This window comes from Saccoglossus kowalevskii, chromosome 6 (genome assembly GCF_978046115.1).
Source record: "Saccoglossus kowalevskii chromosome 6, keSacKowa6.1, whole genome shotgun sequence".
NCBI lineage: Eukaryota > Metazoa > Hemichordata > Enteropneusta > Harrimaniidae > Saccoglossus > Saccoglossus kowalevskii.
In genome coordinates this window covers 21,611,395-21,628,831 of record NC_140646.1, presented here as the reverse complement: position 1 = coordinate 21,628,831, position 17,437 = coordinate 21,611,395, and the positions used below count along the sequence as shown (strand labels likewise).

The following is a 17,437-nucleotide window of genomic DNA, read 5'->3' as shown; positions in this document are numbered from 1 at the left end:
TTGCATCTCTTATACTGAAATATTATTTCTATGTTGTGATCATGTAGCTCGTTTTAACCAAGTCATATTATCGAATAGAGGTTCTGTTATTTATTCCCTGCTTTTTTTTGGGGGGGGGGGTGGGGTTTAGCAACACTTAACAACTGGGATACGATGCCCCCTAGGATCTATAAAGTGTTTCATAATAGGCAATGAATCCTTTTTTGAGAGTCGGTCAAGGGGTTTAGTGATTTTTCAACCAGTGTACATGTAATACAGAATGTTTTTGGGGTATTTCAAGGGGGTGATTTCTGAGGAATTCGTGATCTTCGCCAAAAGTTGGTGACTCGCATACCCGTATATCAAAATACAAATGACGATTCTACAGTGAAATTATTTATGCACATTTTCATTATGCAGTAAAAAAAACATGTTTCTTTATTTTTTACATTAAAAGTAACTTAAAGGGTGAAAATGTTTAGAGAAGATTTTAGAGAACCAGGAAAATGCGCGTTTGCAAAACAAGACATAAAAGCAAATGAAGCAATGAGGGTATAAGACGAGGAACCTATTGATATAGAAGAGACCGAATAACTGGAACAAGAGTATGCAGTGACTGGTGAACTGTATCTTGATGAGTACGTGTCATCCACAATACTTTAAATGTGCGTCTATGGCGAATGCTCGTCGGCATCTCACAATTGTTTAGCAGTTGCTGGATAGTCCCAGTCCGATGCGCAAAATGAGCCAGAGAACCGATGAGACGACCATTATCCCAGTACGCAAGTCGGGCAGCACCCTATCTGACATGTGCACAGAACTGTCATCTTTATTTTCGCTACCCGGAAGTGGCACAGTTAACTAGTAAACGCAACCAGGAAAGTAGTAGACTAGGCCCCAGAAAAAGAGGAGAAAACTACAGGCGTCACCAGATGCTGGCCCACAACATGGACACACCAGTTTTGTTGTATGGCAAACAGTGATACTGAAACCGTCCCGACGCTTCTGGAAAACGATGCATTACATGTTGCTGGTCTCGGTGTGAAAAAAGTTATTTTCCAAACTAAAAATGGAGAATTTAAGACTTTGGAGTCCATCTTTCTAAAATTACAAAAATGGCGGTGCTTTTTTGATTTACAGAGCGTCAGTGACAAGTAAAGGGTCATTGGTGTTATTACCTATTCCGTCTTGTGGTTACACAGTTCCGTATTTAAGAGATGAATCTCCATTGAGGTAAGTGTTAGCATATATCAGGCTACTGCAAAGAGATCCGGATATACGTCCCGTCACTGCAGGGCGCTAATGAATAAAGTTTTGAAATGTAATTTTTCTAGATTTTTGAATAATTTTTTTCAATGGAATCAGCTCTTGCTTATCAATTTAAAATTTTAAAAGCATTTTTTGTTAGACACACTTAATATTTTTATTTGATCTTTTAATTTGCCAATTGTTATTATTTCCTCTTCAACAGACTAATTTTATAGATTAACGTTGGACCCTCAAACATAAACACGGTTTTAATAGACAACATATTCAAAAAATAATTCTAATTTGATAACAATGATGGACTGGTTATTCACTTCATGACAAATTGCTTTGGTGGCATTGAAATTAACTGTTACTTTAGTTTGAGTTATATTGCCATCTAGTGTTCAGTTCATTATTGATTCTGAAAGGACTATGACTGTATGAAATCAAAATGTGTGTCAATTGTAAGAAACTAATATGGTTATGAAGAATTGGAAATGAATATATATATAATTTAACCTTTAGAACTGACTATGTTAATTAGATCATGTCAGTGTTTACTTTTATTAAAATTAATTTATTTTCAAAAGTTCATGTCAAGGTTTTCTTCCAAGCAATGCGGCTTGTTCCAGTATTTCACAAACTTGGCTTGGGACTTTACAATAAGTAAATATTCCGGTTAACAGTATATTAATTAGCTAATTTTCTTAATTAACTAATTTTGACTATTGCAAAAATCTAGTGAACAATTGATGTACTTTGGGGTGACCGTATGTGCTGATGATTTCAGAACACCTGTAATTTGTGCTTGTTCCATTGGTCTCATTTTTTGACATGTATCTTTCTTCTCACCAGACTCTCATAGTGAATTGCGAAGAGTTAGGCATGGCAGAATTGCTTCTGAGCCTCAATGTCGTTGGTCAAGCTCTGATAGCAAGAGAAACCAAAGCAGTTGATGTCATCGGCTTTGCAAAAATTAAAATCAGATCAAAACCGGTGGTAATGGTAAGTAACAGTTCCATCTTCTATTTTGACCTTGTAGTACAGTAACTAATTCAGTGAGATCTATACTGATGTTTGTTTTTTCAGGAGATGAATATTTGGTTGATTAATGGAAATGTTGTTACCAAGAATTAATGGGCAAGATTCTTTTGAGGCGTCTGATAAAACAGAAGCATTGATTGTGAAAAACAAAACAGGAAGGCATGTAGATGGGCATCAATGCACCATGTATTGGCAATGGCAACAGTGCTTGGGAAGCCCATCTTTTCGTTATTTCCAGATGTTGACAATTATTTAAGTGTGAAGTTTCATAGGGAATTTAAACCGACTCGCAAAGCCCCATTGTACGAACCAAATCATGTTGAACCCGTGTTAACCAAATGTACCCCAAGGTCTGAGACTCATCGCAAAAAAAAAATTGTACACTGCATGATTTGTTTCAATTCTTGAAACATAACAGAAAAATCTAGAAAGATGCATGCCCTCAGCTCATCCTCCAGTGACCCGAAGGTAGAGAGTTGTACCCCTGATACATGTAGTATTAATTTAGGTTCTCCTACAGATGATGTAATTAGGGAGGCCACCTTTTCAGCGTCATTATTTTCCAATGACGCTAATGGTAACTTTGATAAACCTGATGATTCTGAGGCTGCAATTGACCAGAGCAATTAAATCATCCTGGTTCACAGAGTTCAAATGGCTAAAACATGACAGTGAAAGCAATTTATTCTACTGCCAGGTATGTATTGATGCTAAACAAAACAATGTATTCACCAAGGGGAAATCCACAATCCCAAGAAAGATGATTTTTTTTGAAACATCAAAAAGTTGGGTTCATTTGGCAGCCGTAGATGGTGTACAACAGTGAAAGGAACTTTAAAAAGCAACCCTGAAAGCTGTTGCTGGCAGTAAGGGAGCAATTATTGGTCAGATGTCAACTCTCCTTACTCAAGCAAAAGAATGCATTCCTACATCCAAAAATAAACCACTCATTGCACTGCAGGTACATAATGGAGTACAGTAACTAAAATTATTGTGCACTGATGAGGGCAAGATAAATTCTGATTCAATAAATGATTTTTATGGAGTAATGTGTGATGTTGTATATGAGGAAAAGGAACAGGATGTGACAGCAAGTCCGTACAATGTATATGGCTTAGAATTAGATGAGGGAACCGATGTTGCTAATATTTTCATTGTCATTTGTTTTTTGCAATATATATGTATTGATGGTTTGGTTAAAACTCGTTTTCTGCAGGTACTTGAACTTGAATGTACTGATGCAGTACATATATATGATAAGGTGAACAATGACGCTGTTCATCCAGTAAGTAACACTGGAATGAAAATGGTTGGATTAGCAACAGACGGGGCCAGTGTTATGACTGGTGTGCGCACAGGTGTTGCCATTCGTTTCAAAAAAGAAACTCATGGCAATATATAGTGAATTGGGAAAATTACCTCTTGACTCTTTTATTAAGAAACAAATGATAAAATATGCCAATCGTATTGCAAATTCCACAAATACTCTACTTCAAGAAGCATACTATGTCAATAAAATTATTAAAAGTAAATGGTTTAAAAAACTTGATCTGATATTAAATAATATTAACCATTCTTATCTTTTAAATGAAACAAATATTATCTCATTATCAAAATTAAAAACAATTGATGAGAAATTAAAAGAAGAGTTTACAACTGAGTGGAAAAATGAAATAAATAATGACAATAGGAAAAAATCAAATTCTAAAAATAAACTAAGAACCTACAAACTTTTTAAAACCAAAATAGAACAAGAAAACTACTTAACAATTATGAAAAACAGTGAACTTCGCAAATCCTTAACAAAATTTAGACTTGGCAACCACTGTCTGAAAATTGAAACAGGCCGGCATACAGGATTGGATTTTAAAGACAGAGTCTGCAATATGTGCGACAATGACCATGTTGAAGATGAACAACATTTTGTCACAAATTGTCCTCATTACAATGAAATAAGATCAAAACTTTACATTGTAGCTAATAAACGTATACCAAATTTTGACAAATTTAGTAATGAAAATAAATTCATATCATTACTAAGTGACGAGAAAATGTCAATTCCTTTAGCGCAATATTTAAAAAACTGTTTTAATACAAGACAGCAGCACCTACATAAACTAAGCCAGTAATACATTCCTTGTATTCAACTTATTATCTTTTTTTTTTTTTTTATGCCTTTTTGTTCCCTTACTCTTTATGTGGTTATTTTTCTTTTACTAATATCTGATTTGTAACCCTTTTCATCCCCTCCGAGGGATGTTGTGTGTTAATAAATAAATTGAAATTGATCAAATTGATCAATCGCTTATAAAACAATACCTAAGCTTAACACTGTTCACTGTATGGCCCACCATCAGAAGTCAACTTTTGGAATACACTATTATAATCTTTTTCAAGTTAGACACCTACTATGTCATATCTCAACTCGCCACCATACCACCGAAATATCAATATAATCCACGACAGAGAGTTCAAAGCTGCCAACAACATCTTCATTGCATTAACAAAACAGCTCAAGGTAGACAGACTGGACATTTGTCATAAAACGACAATTACCACTTTCGACTTGAGAAAATTAACGTCCAGTGGGGTGATGTCAACTAGCGACCCGCTAAGTCTGTTACGTAAAATTTGGTTCGATTTGAGCTTTTATTTTGGCTGCAGTGGTCGGGAGGGCTTTCGAAGTTTGACAAAATATAGCTATCGCATCCAAGAAAGCTACAACGAAACCCGGTATGTGGAATGTACATATTCTGAGAAAACCAAATATCACCCTGACGACGATTTCGAAACACAGGCTAAAATGTATGCTACCGGCGGCGAAAATTGGCCCGTTGCAGCATTTCAAATGTATTTGTCCAAATTGCACCCAGGGCAAAATGCGTTGTTTCAGAGGCCCCGTGTAAATGTAACACCCACTGACACAGTCTGGTATTGTAATTCACCCCTTGGTGAAAATAAATTGGGATTTCATCTATGATGAAAGATTTCGGTAGCAGCAAATTTGTTGACAGTTTATACAAATCATTGTGTTAGGGCAACTGCGTGCACTGTGTTAGATTCGGCAGAAGTTGAAACCAGACACATTTTGTATTTTACAGCACATAAAAACGAAGCTAGTGTTCGGTCCTACACCAACAAACTCACCAGTAAGCAGAGTCAAGGATTGTCTAGTATTCTGTCTCGCAGTTTGGGGTATAAAAACAAATCATTTAATAATTTGAAGGAGGACATCAAATATTGGACTTGCAGAGAATGTTGATATTCCTCTAGCAAATACCAACTTTATTTTGCCGATTGGCTCTAGAAGATGAAATACTTCAAAGCATGTGCTGATGTGGTAGCCCTTGATGAGCTGCTCAAATCGACTCAGGTCACATCAGATATATTTTCTAAACATGTGCTTATAGCAGGAATTGTGGCATACAAAATTGCGTTCCCTCAAAATAAGAAAAATATTGCTTCACTACAGCCACTACTGTGGATAAAATTGCCTCTTCTGGTCTAAATATTTCACAATTAGTCAAGATATCAAAGAAGGATGGACTGGATGGTTTTACATTTTGCAACAAAATGAATGTTAGATAGCAATCTTATATTTATTTTTTGGAAATTGGTATCAGGAAATTTAAAATTATGAGTGTGTTATTATATTATGGACAGACTTGTATAGACTGACATGCACACACCCTTACAGTTGTCTACAAGAGAAGAAAATCTAGCATAACTTTTTAATTGATGAAGCTTTACAATGAAGATTAATTATTATTAATTAAATTTTAATGAAAAATACAATGTTATAATTGATAACAAAAAAAAGTTTTAATTATATTACAATGACCCCAAACTATGACCTTTATCCTAAAAAAAGTGTATTGTGACCTCATTTAAAAAAAAAATATTTGTTGTCACTGCATGAAACATCATTGCTGGAAGTTTCAAGGAATTGTGTCTGTAATTTGTTTTTATTCAAACTTGTCTATCTACCTTAAATGCTCATTTGAGAGAACCGGATTATTATTGGTGCAATGTTTCGGTGGATTTATGTGAACTGTATATTTTTTGTATGTTATTCGCAGAATCTGGATTTGAAAGATAATGTTGATGGCACATAGTGATGCACTATACACAACTCTATTACATAGAAGACTTGCTGACTTTAATTTAAACATATGTATATAAAACTTTGACTTGTTCATTGTACACAAAATGAAGTTTGTAATAAAAACACTAAAAACTTTTTTTCTTTGTGGATTTATGCAACTTTATTTTTATTTATATTCTGTTGCTAAGTGGCGATATAGATGGCAGTGCTGGTGGTCCTTCAAACTTCAGGTCAAGATATGACATCTCTACTGGCACCAACAGTGGCATCTCTACCAGCACCAACTGTGAGTACTAGCGCCAACAGTGACACTTCCAACAGGGACATCTCTACCAGCACCAACAGTGGCATCTCTACAAGCACCAACGATAACAGTTCCAACACTGACATCTTTACCAGCACCAACTGTGACAACTTTACTAGCACCAACAGTGGCATTTCTACCAGCACCAACTGTGACATCTCTACTCGCACCACCACCAGCATTAGAATTACCCATGGAAAATCTCCAGGCCTGTTAGAAATACCAAGTCACTTTGGCAAAGCAGCACCTGTGGCTCATGTACAATTATTTACAACATGCTATATCAGTCACCCAGTCAACTATATGTCACCATTACCTGTTTCCAAAATGATTGGACAGTCGAGTGGTGATATGATTTCAATTGTCAGCCGAAGAACAACTAAAATCAGAATGTGCAAAATTCATGACTGAAAACTACAAATTGTTTTTTAATAATATGCTTGCATTGTAACTGTATACAAAATATTTTCAGTCACCCCTTTTAATCACATTTAATCACAGTTATATGTCCCTGTACACATTATATCCCTGCGATAAAACAGCTCTCACACGATTTGTTTTTCTCTGCATATTGTTAGAATATGCATAAAATATAACATAAATATGCATGCATGTGAATAATATGAATATATGCATCGACATTGTCATGTGATAGGAACTGATTATGCATTATTTAGTGTATTGTCTTTGTACTTGACCACTAATCAAGCTTATGCACTATTAATATTCAGGAAACTGGAAGGAAATTACTTTGACACAATCCCCAGCTTTTATTTTTCACCTTAGGCTAATTCCTCAAGTGGAAATGCAAGCGAAAGTAGCATCGTGTCTTGTAGTGGCAATCACACACACTCTCCTGAAACTATAAGCACTAGTCAGAGTACCAAATCTAATGTCATACCAGATTTGCCAAGTTGGAATGAAGGAAATGAAAGCCAGGGCAACTCGTCTCCACAAAGTAAACAATCATATTCAGATGTGAGTCAATTTTAACATTACAGTATATAAGTATGCCTATGGATCATCTATGATTTATGTAGACATTATTTGGTTCTTCTGCTTGAAAAATTAATAATTTATGCCTTCATATATTATATCAAAGTAATAAAATGTATACATGTATGGATAAGACATTTTCTATTTTAGCATTATGTGTGTGTAGCTAATCATTTCTTTGCAGATAAGACAATTTCCTAACATTTGTCATGCTTTGATTAACAGTATATCAAACTACCTTGTAAAATGTTTGATACAATTGCAAATGACCATTCATAGTTTTTGTCATCTCTACAACTGAAACTGACATCATTTTTTTTATTCTTTTACTTTATATTGTATAGGAGCTTAAATCTATTTCATGCAGGTGTAGTACAATTACTAATATGATGGCGGTGATGGTAGTACATAGTTACTTGTATTTTGCACAAAAGTGTTTACCAATCATCAATTTCAATCTGGACATTTAAATAATACTTGAGGTACACTCTGATATTGAGATTAAAAATATATGGTCATGGTAATTATAATCATGGCTATGAAAGTTTCAGTGCTTAAATCTGCTTTGTAGTTATTGCCTATGCATGTACCCTTTATACTTTAATTGCAATGGTAGCTGGCTTTGCATCATCCTAAATATATATAGCTCTCTCCTCTAGGCTGTGCATAAAAACAAAGTCCTACAATGTCTGGGTTTAAATATGTATTTGGTCCATATCATTTTCACAACACATTTTTATCAGGTTTTCCAAAATAAGCAGAAAAAATTGTATCAGAACATTGTAGATAGTATAGACTATTAGTTTTTTGTTCTTTCATATTGTTTGACTGAATTCAGACTCATCAATTTTTTTTTCTGCCATGGTCCATGATCAGTGAGAGATGTTCACGAGTGTGTAACATTAGTCAGTAAGATTTTAGGGAACTGCAAATATTATTGAAAACAGTGCTGTAACTTTTGGTAAAGAAAATGAACAGGTTGCAAGGCAATTATACTCGATTAGTGAGGCTAAGAAACACAAACAAATTTGGAGTTAATGAGTGAGGACTAATAGTAATGAAAAATAAACTATTTATGGAAACTATTTATTCATGCCATGAACCAAAACTAAGTGAAATTAAATGTTTTTTTCAAGCACAGAAATATTGCTGTTGAGAAAATACCTTGCATATATCCCAAATATCATTTAAAACTAGATGATGAAACTTTGCATTTAAAGCAGACTTCCCCATGGTACAGCCAGATACAATTCCAGTTAGGTGTGACAGGTATAGCATCTTGTGATTAAATTTGATGTGGACAGATGGGAACTGTTACAGAGTAAAGCAGAACTTGTTTTTAATACTGCTGTACTGCCATTGCTATGAAAATGACTCCCGCTTAAAATTCAGAGCAAATTTTCTGTACATTTCACCATAATTATGAATTATACAGATAGTACCGGACACTGCTTTTTGATCAAAAGGTTTGTAAATTATTATCAAGATTTCATGTGGGAAGAGAAAACAGTACAAAACTATTTTGTGTGTGGAGATTAAGTTGGTGTTCAATGGGTTAACCTACCTATCTATCCATATTGTTGGTCAAACTTTTAGTTGATACCTGTTGTAAACCTACTCCAACTTGTATACTTTGGTATGAACAATACCATACATTAAAAACACTTATTATTTATTGTGATGTTTTTATTCAATGCAAGTAAGATGACAGATGAATAAAGTATATGTTTACTAACATGAATGAATTGTGAAAAATCACAATGGAAATCTGTATGTTTCTTTGAAATTTTTTTTGGTAGGATTTACTATGTATCCCTTGGTGTGCTACCTATGTACCTGCTACCTTGACTGTGTATGTGGCCAGCCTTTGCATTTAAAAGTATGGTAACAGTAACAATGTAGTGTCCTGTTATGTCATATGACCTTTGACCTGTAATTAATACACATGTCCAGTAGAGGGCGTGCTGCATTATTATTAAAAATCCATCATGGCTGTGACTAGATTAGTTTGTGTGTGAATTATTATCCATGGTCATTAATCGTGTGAACATATTCACATCATCAGAACTTTCCTAAAAGAACGTCCCCTACATGGTTATTCTTAAACATAAGATACCCATCGTCGTGTTTATGTTTTGTCACTCGTTCTGGCGTCCACTCGCAGTTTCTTATTAAATATGCAAACACGTCGCCAAGCGCAACTTTCGTGAGACAATGAAGTGTTCGTGTCCACATCATTTGTTTACCATCCAGGTCAACAGCAACAGTCCCGTCATCATCTAACACCCGTCGACGTTTCCTCTCTGATTCATCTTGATCACACTGCAGGCCTCGAAAATTCCCGACGCCCGTGGCAACTAGATTTTATTATGTCAGGGCAGGTGAAATCAACAATGTCCTCGTCCGACGGGCAAGCCATTTTGAAGCTGATGCTCGGCCCTTGATAGACTGGTACAAATTATCAACATGTTTCTATTTTACGCCAAAGTCACGCGTGTGATAGCTGTGGGAAGTCGTATTTTTGGACGTAATATTCTTTATAATACCAGCAGTCCAGCAATCAGACAAGACAAGTACTTTCAAGAGTAGAACACAAGTTGTTTATTCGTGAACATAACATAGAAGAGCCCTGAAACAATTACAATGAATGCTTAAATACCCTCGTGGGGATTCTGAATTCGAGCGGGAAAACTAGATACAAATATACAATACTGTGATTGGTCAATACAAATATTGTGGTGTTGCCTCTCACGTTCGCTCATAGCACAGTGTTCAAGGTCGTATCCCGTTTTGTTACATTCAAGCTTTAGGCGGTACAAACGATGTATATAACAGTATAATAATATAACACGATACACAATATCAGTAAAAATAGTAAACAATAATTCTATCCATATCTATTTCCGACATTCTCCCGGCCACGAAAAAAATATCGACTAACACGTCATATTAACAAATACGAGGCAATGATGTATTAAATCAACGCTATCAATGATCATAGAAGACAACATGTAATAAGAGTTGAATAATCAAACATTTCGAATCAAAGTTAACATTAAAGTTTTTAGAAAATATATCTATCATGATAATAAAATGTCACGATGTAATGTGTTCAAATATTACTCGCATAGGTAAACAACTGAGAACAAAAAGTCAATATATTTCATAATGTTCAACCAATTAACGGCAATTAATCCAAGACATTGGCAGGCAATATCCGATAAACAATTTCAGGGTATAATCACAAGTCCTTGAGACGATCTTGTATAAAATGTCTAGCCGCAATGGCAGCCCGTCGTTTTGGGCGAGAATGTCTAGCATCAGTATCACTTTGTTGCGTTGTGTCATCTCTATTTTCACCTCCATGTGACAACGAGAGTGGTTCTGTGTCTCGTGGTGGACTCTCTTCATCTGAAGGAGTGGGTGTCTTCACCTCAAGTGGATACAGTTTGTGGATAGGACGATTTGTCATACCAGATGAGGTTTTTATTTCTGCTGATCTCACTAGGCCATCATTTCCATACACAAGTTTTATAACAGTAGCTAATTTCCATCGTACGCGTTTATCAATGTCATTATGAACGAGAACGACATCACCAACTTGTATAATATTATCTCTTACCCCGGAAATAGTCGTTTGATGCCTTTCTCGGAGCGCAGTTAGGTATTCGGTTGACCACCGTTTCCAGAAACTCATTTGTAGGGTTGATAGATGTTTATATCGTTCGTTATTAGCGTTATGATCCCCATAGTTAGGATCATTAAGTTCATCGATGTCAGTGGAAATGTAAGGTAGCGTTGTTAACGGTCGCCCGTTAAGAAGGTGTGATGGCGTTAATGCGACGGGGTCATCTTCGGTCGTTGACACGTAGGTCAGAGGTCGGTCGTTTAAAATTGACTCGATTTCAGTAAGAATAGTTCGGAGCTCTTCAAAGGTAACAAAGGCGCGACCGAGTACCTTTTTTATCGTTGTTTTGGTTAATCCTATTAATCGCTCCCAGAACCCACCGAACCAGGGTGCACGTTTAGGAATGAATGTCCAGGAAACGCGATTTTCGGCTAGTAGATTCTTTACTTCGGTAGACTCGAACAAAGCGTGAATTTCGTCAGCGGCGGATAAATAGGTAGTCGCGTTATCGGATAACATCTTACTTGGTAGGGAGCGTCGTGCAGCGAATCGACGGAAAGCCATTATGAAAGTTCGAGTACTCAAGTCGGGTACCAGTTCAAGGTGTATTGCACGTGTGACCGCACACGTGAACAAGCAAACGTATGCCTTGTTTTCTTTGTTATCGGAGGATTTGACAAGCAATGCACCAGTAAAATCCACGCCGGTTACTGAAAACGGTGGAGTCATATTGACACGGTAATCTGGTAATGGCGCAGTTAACGGAGATTGATATGGTTTCCCGTCCACCTTTCGACAAGTTACACATTTATGAATGACGTAGTTCACTGCGCGTCGAATTTGCGGGATCCAGAATCGTTGTCTCAGGGACGTCACAATAGCCTGCGTACCGCTGTGCAATAGACGAATATGATCATGTCGAATGATCAGAGTAGTAAACGTATGTCCCTTAGGTAGAAGAATCGGAAACTTCGTAGCAAATTCAATAGGAGCGTTATGTAATCTCCCACCACACCGCAGAATACCATCATTATCGATAAAAAGTTTCAGTTGGCGCACCAAACGACCGTACTTTGCATTATGTCCCCGAAGTGACATCATAGTGTCACTGTATGTCTCTTTCTGCACACATTTAATCCACGCGGTTTCGGCTCGTTCAAGTTCATTGGCTGTCAATGGCCCGCGTGTAGTATTATTGCGTATCAGTATAGACACGAATCGTTGAACATAAGCGGTAACTCTCAACAGTTTACTCAAAGACCCATATTTAGTCAGATCAATGATGCGTTGCATTCCCAGAGAAATGTCAGAAGAGGCTATAGATTCTGAAGGTGAATCTATAAACAAAGTGTCACGTATAGCATTATCCGATAAACGGCAGTGTTCATCGTCGGTATTCATGGCAACGGGCAGAGTTGATTGAATCTCAGATTGATGAATGTCCGACACGTGAAAAACGGTGGGTGTGTCTCTGTTTACGTTTACCGGCATCTGTGGGCCGCGAGGAAACCCGGAAGTATTGATGTTGACATCCGCGGACTCGTCGATGGCGTTAGAACGTAGATCAAGGGAATCCCCGGTACATAGTTCGTTGACCTCATGTGTGACGTCATTGGAGCGTGGATTCGCGTCGCATTGAACGTCGCTGAAGAGAGGTGAATCGAAAAGCGTGCAGATTGGCCAATTTCCTTGCACAGGAAGCCACCGTGGACCATTCCACCAAAGATTGGAATTGTTCAATTCTTTTGCGGTAATTCCTCGAGTCAGGAGGTCGGCAGGATTGTCAACTGTTGGACAATATTTATACACGTGTTTGAAGCCAGTAATTTCTTTCACTCTGTTAGCGATGAATAAAGGCAATTTCTTATCACTGTGGATCCAATGTAATGTTATTTGACTATCACACCACAATACGCGTTCAGTAATGTTCAGTTTCGGAGATAACGCATTGTAAACAAACTTACTCAATCGCGTGGCAACTAAGGCTGCCATCAACTCTATACGAGGTAAAGTCAGTGTTTTGCAGTTGATCGGCGCGACTCGGGTTTTCGCCATAACAATAGCAGTTTTGTTGTTTTTCCTGAGGTAAACAACAGCACCATATGCTTTCATGGAAGCATCAGAGAAAACGTGCAGTTCACAATCGTTTGTGTCATCTGTGGTTTCATTGAAATATTGACGATTCATTGTAGTATTTGTGATCTGATTTAGATCGCCAGCAATAGATTCCCAATTGTTAAACATAGTCTCATTTAAAGGTTCATCCCAATTGATTCCCTTTTTCCAGATGTCTTGAATGAACAACTTTGCCTTTACGTGTACTGGTGATAATAAACCAAGCGGGTCATACAATGACGCTGTATGACTGACGACGTCGCGTTTCGTAATTAAATGTCCCGGTGATTGAATGTTAATATCTCTGTAAGTAAGTGTATCTTTCTCGGTATTCCACTGTATACCAAGAATGCCGACGTCTGGCGCGGTCTTCAGTTTGTTGTCATTTCTGGCAAGTTTACGAATCTCATTATTGTTCGAAGACCATGAACGAAGGTTGAAACCACAAGAACTCATTAGTTGATTGGACTCGTTGTAGTATTGTATGGCGTCGGATTCAGACGTACAGCCGGTTATGACGTCATCCACATATATGTTCTGTTTCAAATCGGAGGAGGTTGGAATGTCCGAATTAGCTTCCATCTGCGTTTTGACTACGGCATTCAAAATGAAAGGCGAACACACAGCGCCGAATAAAACCGATTTGAATTGGTAAGTGACGAATTCGCTCTCGATATCTCGTGGATTAGAAAGCCACAAAAACTTTGTAAACTTTCGTTCATCGGGTTCAAGACGTATTTGGAGAAAAGCTTTCTCAATGTCACTTGTCAATGCGATAGGATTTGCGCGAAATCGTAGTAGTATCGAGGTGAGGTCGTTGAGTAACGGAGGTCCGGTCATTAGGCAATCATTTAGGCTAGGAGAATCAGCGTTCTTCTTACAACTACAATCGTATACAATACGAATTGGCGTGGTCTCGGAATCTTTTTTGACGGATCGATGTGGCAAGTAATGACCACATGCAATGTTATCGTTCTTAACGACCTCAATGAAGCCTTGTTTTTCTTGATCGGTAATTATTCTATCGTAAATATCAACAACATTTGGCGGTAGACGGCGAATCATGGATCGCGTTCGCGAATTCGAAACGTTGTAGTTTGTAGGTAGTGGAGCGTGGTCTGATTTCCATGGTAACTTAGCAACAAAATGATTGTCCTCTCGGCGCAGGTGAGTATCGCGATACGACTTGAATTCGGTTTCCTTTGTAGGCGTGTTATCAGAGCGTGTATCATCTTTGATGCCGATGGACTCAAGGTCCCAGTATGAAGTGATAGCAATGTCAGTTTTGCAAGTGTCAGTCATTACGTGTAGCACATTAGCAGCAGCGGTAGATTTCCCATTAAGTTTGGGACCAGATAACAAGTAACCAAAAGGAGATGACACTGCTGTAGGGCCTTTGCCACGAATAACTTCGTCTCCGACGAAATTCCAGTAGTAGTCGGCACCGATTAAAATGTCGATGTCGTAACAAGTGTCATTAGAAACCGGGTGAGCTAGGCGTAGCCCTTTCAGATATGGAAGTGTCAATAGTTCGGAATCGACGTGATTGGACATCGAAGTGGATATCTCTGGTATGAGCAATGCGTCAATTTTCGCTTTGTTGCCGGAAATGGTATGCAGATCGAATGTCATCTTTTTCATTGAGCGTATGCGTGTATGTTTGTTCCCAAATGAAGCAAGATCAATGTTTTCGGAACGCGTAGTGTTCACGTGTATTTTGTCGGCGAAACTTTCAGTAACAAATGTGCGATTAGCTCCCTCGTCAAATAGTACAGTAGCGGAGACAATAGTTCCATTATTGACAGAAACGGGTATTTTAGCAGTTTTGAGCAGAACCGGCCCTTTTGGCGCAAAGTTCAGGGTTGAAGTAAAATGTACACAAGTATTATTTCCATTTGTATTAGATCCGTTCGTAGGTCTGCTAGTAGGATTTCCATTATTGGCCGAATAAACCGGTGTATTATATCCAGTGGCCGAATCTGCAGGTAATCCAGAATTGTGACGAGTATCCCCACTGGGATTAGATCCATTTGTGGCACTGCTATTATTTCCTGGGTTACTGCGGTTATATCCATGAATGTGAAGCGATGAGTGATGCTTACGTTGACAGTGTCTGCAGGTGTGTTTCGATGCACAGTTTCCAACGAGATGCTTAGCTAAACAATTATAACACAGTTTGTCTCGGCGTACGATCTCCAAACGGCGCTTCGCGTCTGTAACAACCGTACATTCGGAAGGCGAATGCGATCCTTTGCAGTAGGCGCAAAGGCGTTTCGGACGAGCTGATTTCTGCCCTCGCGTCGTAGTGTGAAAGGTAGCAGTAATCGTGGGTTGATTTGTTAAAATGCTATTGTTACCAACCTGACTTATCTTAATTTCGGTGAGTATGGCTTTTCGGAGATCGGGTAGGTTCCAAGCGACATCTCCACGTGCCCTTGCTAGTAGACGTTGTATTTCAGTCGGCAGTTTTTCTAGAATCATGGGTACAAGAAGTTTTCCGTATGAGTTCTCGTCTTCACCCAGTGCATGTAGACCGCGAACATGGGATTCGAGCGAGTCGTAGAAGTGACGGAGACTTGTGGCATCTTCCGTCGGCGTTGGTAGTTCCCACAGTGATTTCATGTGGGCACTGATTATGACTTGTTTCTGTCCATACCTTTCCCTGAGTAATGTCAAAGCGCTAGCGTAGTTGGCATCAGTAAGATCAAGTCCTTCAATTGTGCGTGCGGCTTCACCTGTCAGAAGGCTTCGCAGATAGGTGAACTTCTGGATATTGTCAAGTGTTCCATCGTTATGTATGGCAGCATTGAATGTATCATTGAAACTAACCCATTTTAGTGTATCTCCCGCAAATGTCTGTAATTCGAGTTTCGGTAGTTGAACGGCTCTTCGTTGAGCGGATGATTGCGCGGAGATTTGCTTTCCGGCGATAAACGAGGCATTCGCAGCTTTTTTCAGTGTAGAGGGGTCGCGTGACTCGAGAAATTGTCCGATTAGTTCTTTTCTCTCGGAGATCTGAATCTCATAGTCGTCTGTCTCTTCTATGTCGCTGCTCAGATCGGGGTCTTGAGTTGCGTTGAAAATTTGTTCATCAGTAGCGATGAGTCTTGCATATCTATCTTGAACAAGTTTGTATGTTGCTCGAAGCGTGGCATAGGCTTTAGTTTTGTCAACCTCAGCGTCATATTGTCCGATTTCTGCTTCTGCCTTTTTGAAGATCTTCGTAAGTTGAGCACGGCAAACTGTGCGTTTCTTTTTGAGATCAGGCAATGGATCTGTCGCTTCAACTGGATTCTGGGCTGGATCTGGCATTATCCTGGTCTCGGCACCAAAAATGTGGGAAGTCGTATTTTTGGACGTAATATTCTTTATAATACCAGCAGTCCAGCAATCAGACAAGACAAGTACTTTCAAGAGTAGAACACAAGTTGTTTATTCGTGAACATAACATAGAAGAGCCCTGAAACAATTACAATGAATGCTTAAATACCCTCGTGGGGATTCTGAATTCGAGCGGGAAAACTAGATACAAATATACAATACTGTGATTGGTCAATACAAATATTGTGGTGTTGCCTCTCACGTTCGCTCATAGCACAGTGTTCAAGGTCGTATCCCGTTTTGTTACATTCAAGCTTTAGGCGGTACAAACGATGTATATAACAGTATAATAATATAACACGATACACAATATCAGTAAAAATAGTAAACAATAATTCTATCCATATCTATTTCCGACAATAGCCGTCATTTATTTTCTTTCGTCCAATGAAGTGGTTTATCTTGCAACTTTTTTATGTAATAAAATTTACGTGAAATCTTTTAAATTTGGTTCAGTTGAACTGTCTATAGCCCTGGATCTCCGAATCATAATAATAATAATAATAATAATAATAACTTTATTACACAACTGTACCATCAATGGGTGCTGTATGGTAAGGATACAGATCAGAAAAAACAAACACAAATAAACAAAAACAACAAAAGTTTCAAAATTACAAACAAATCAAAGGGTATA

General features: G+C 37.9%; 1 protein-coding gene across 1 annotated transcript; it reads right to left on the bottom strand.

Annotated features, from left to right (window-relative positions):
- Nucleotides 1-10,917: 10,917 nt before the first annotated feature.
- On the bottom strand, nt 10,918-16,731 carry LOC102801347 (uncharacterized). Its single transcript, XM_006813409.2, has one exon. It carries the CDS (start codon nt 16,729-16,731, stop codon nt 10,918-10,920), a length of 5,814 nt encoding a protein of 1,937 aa, XP_006813472.2.
- Nucleotides 16,732-17,437: the final 706 nt, after the last annotated feature.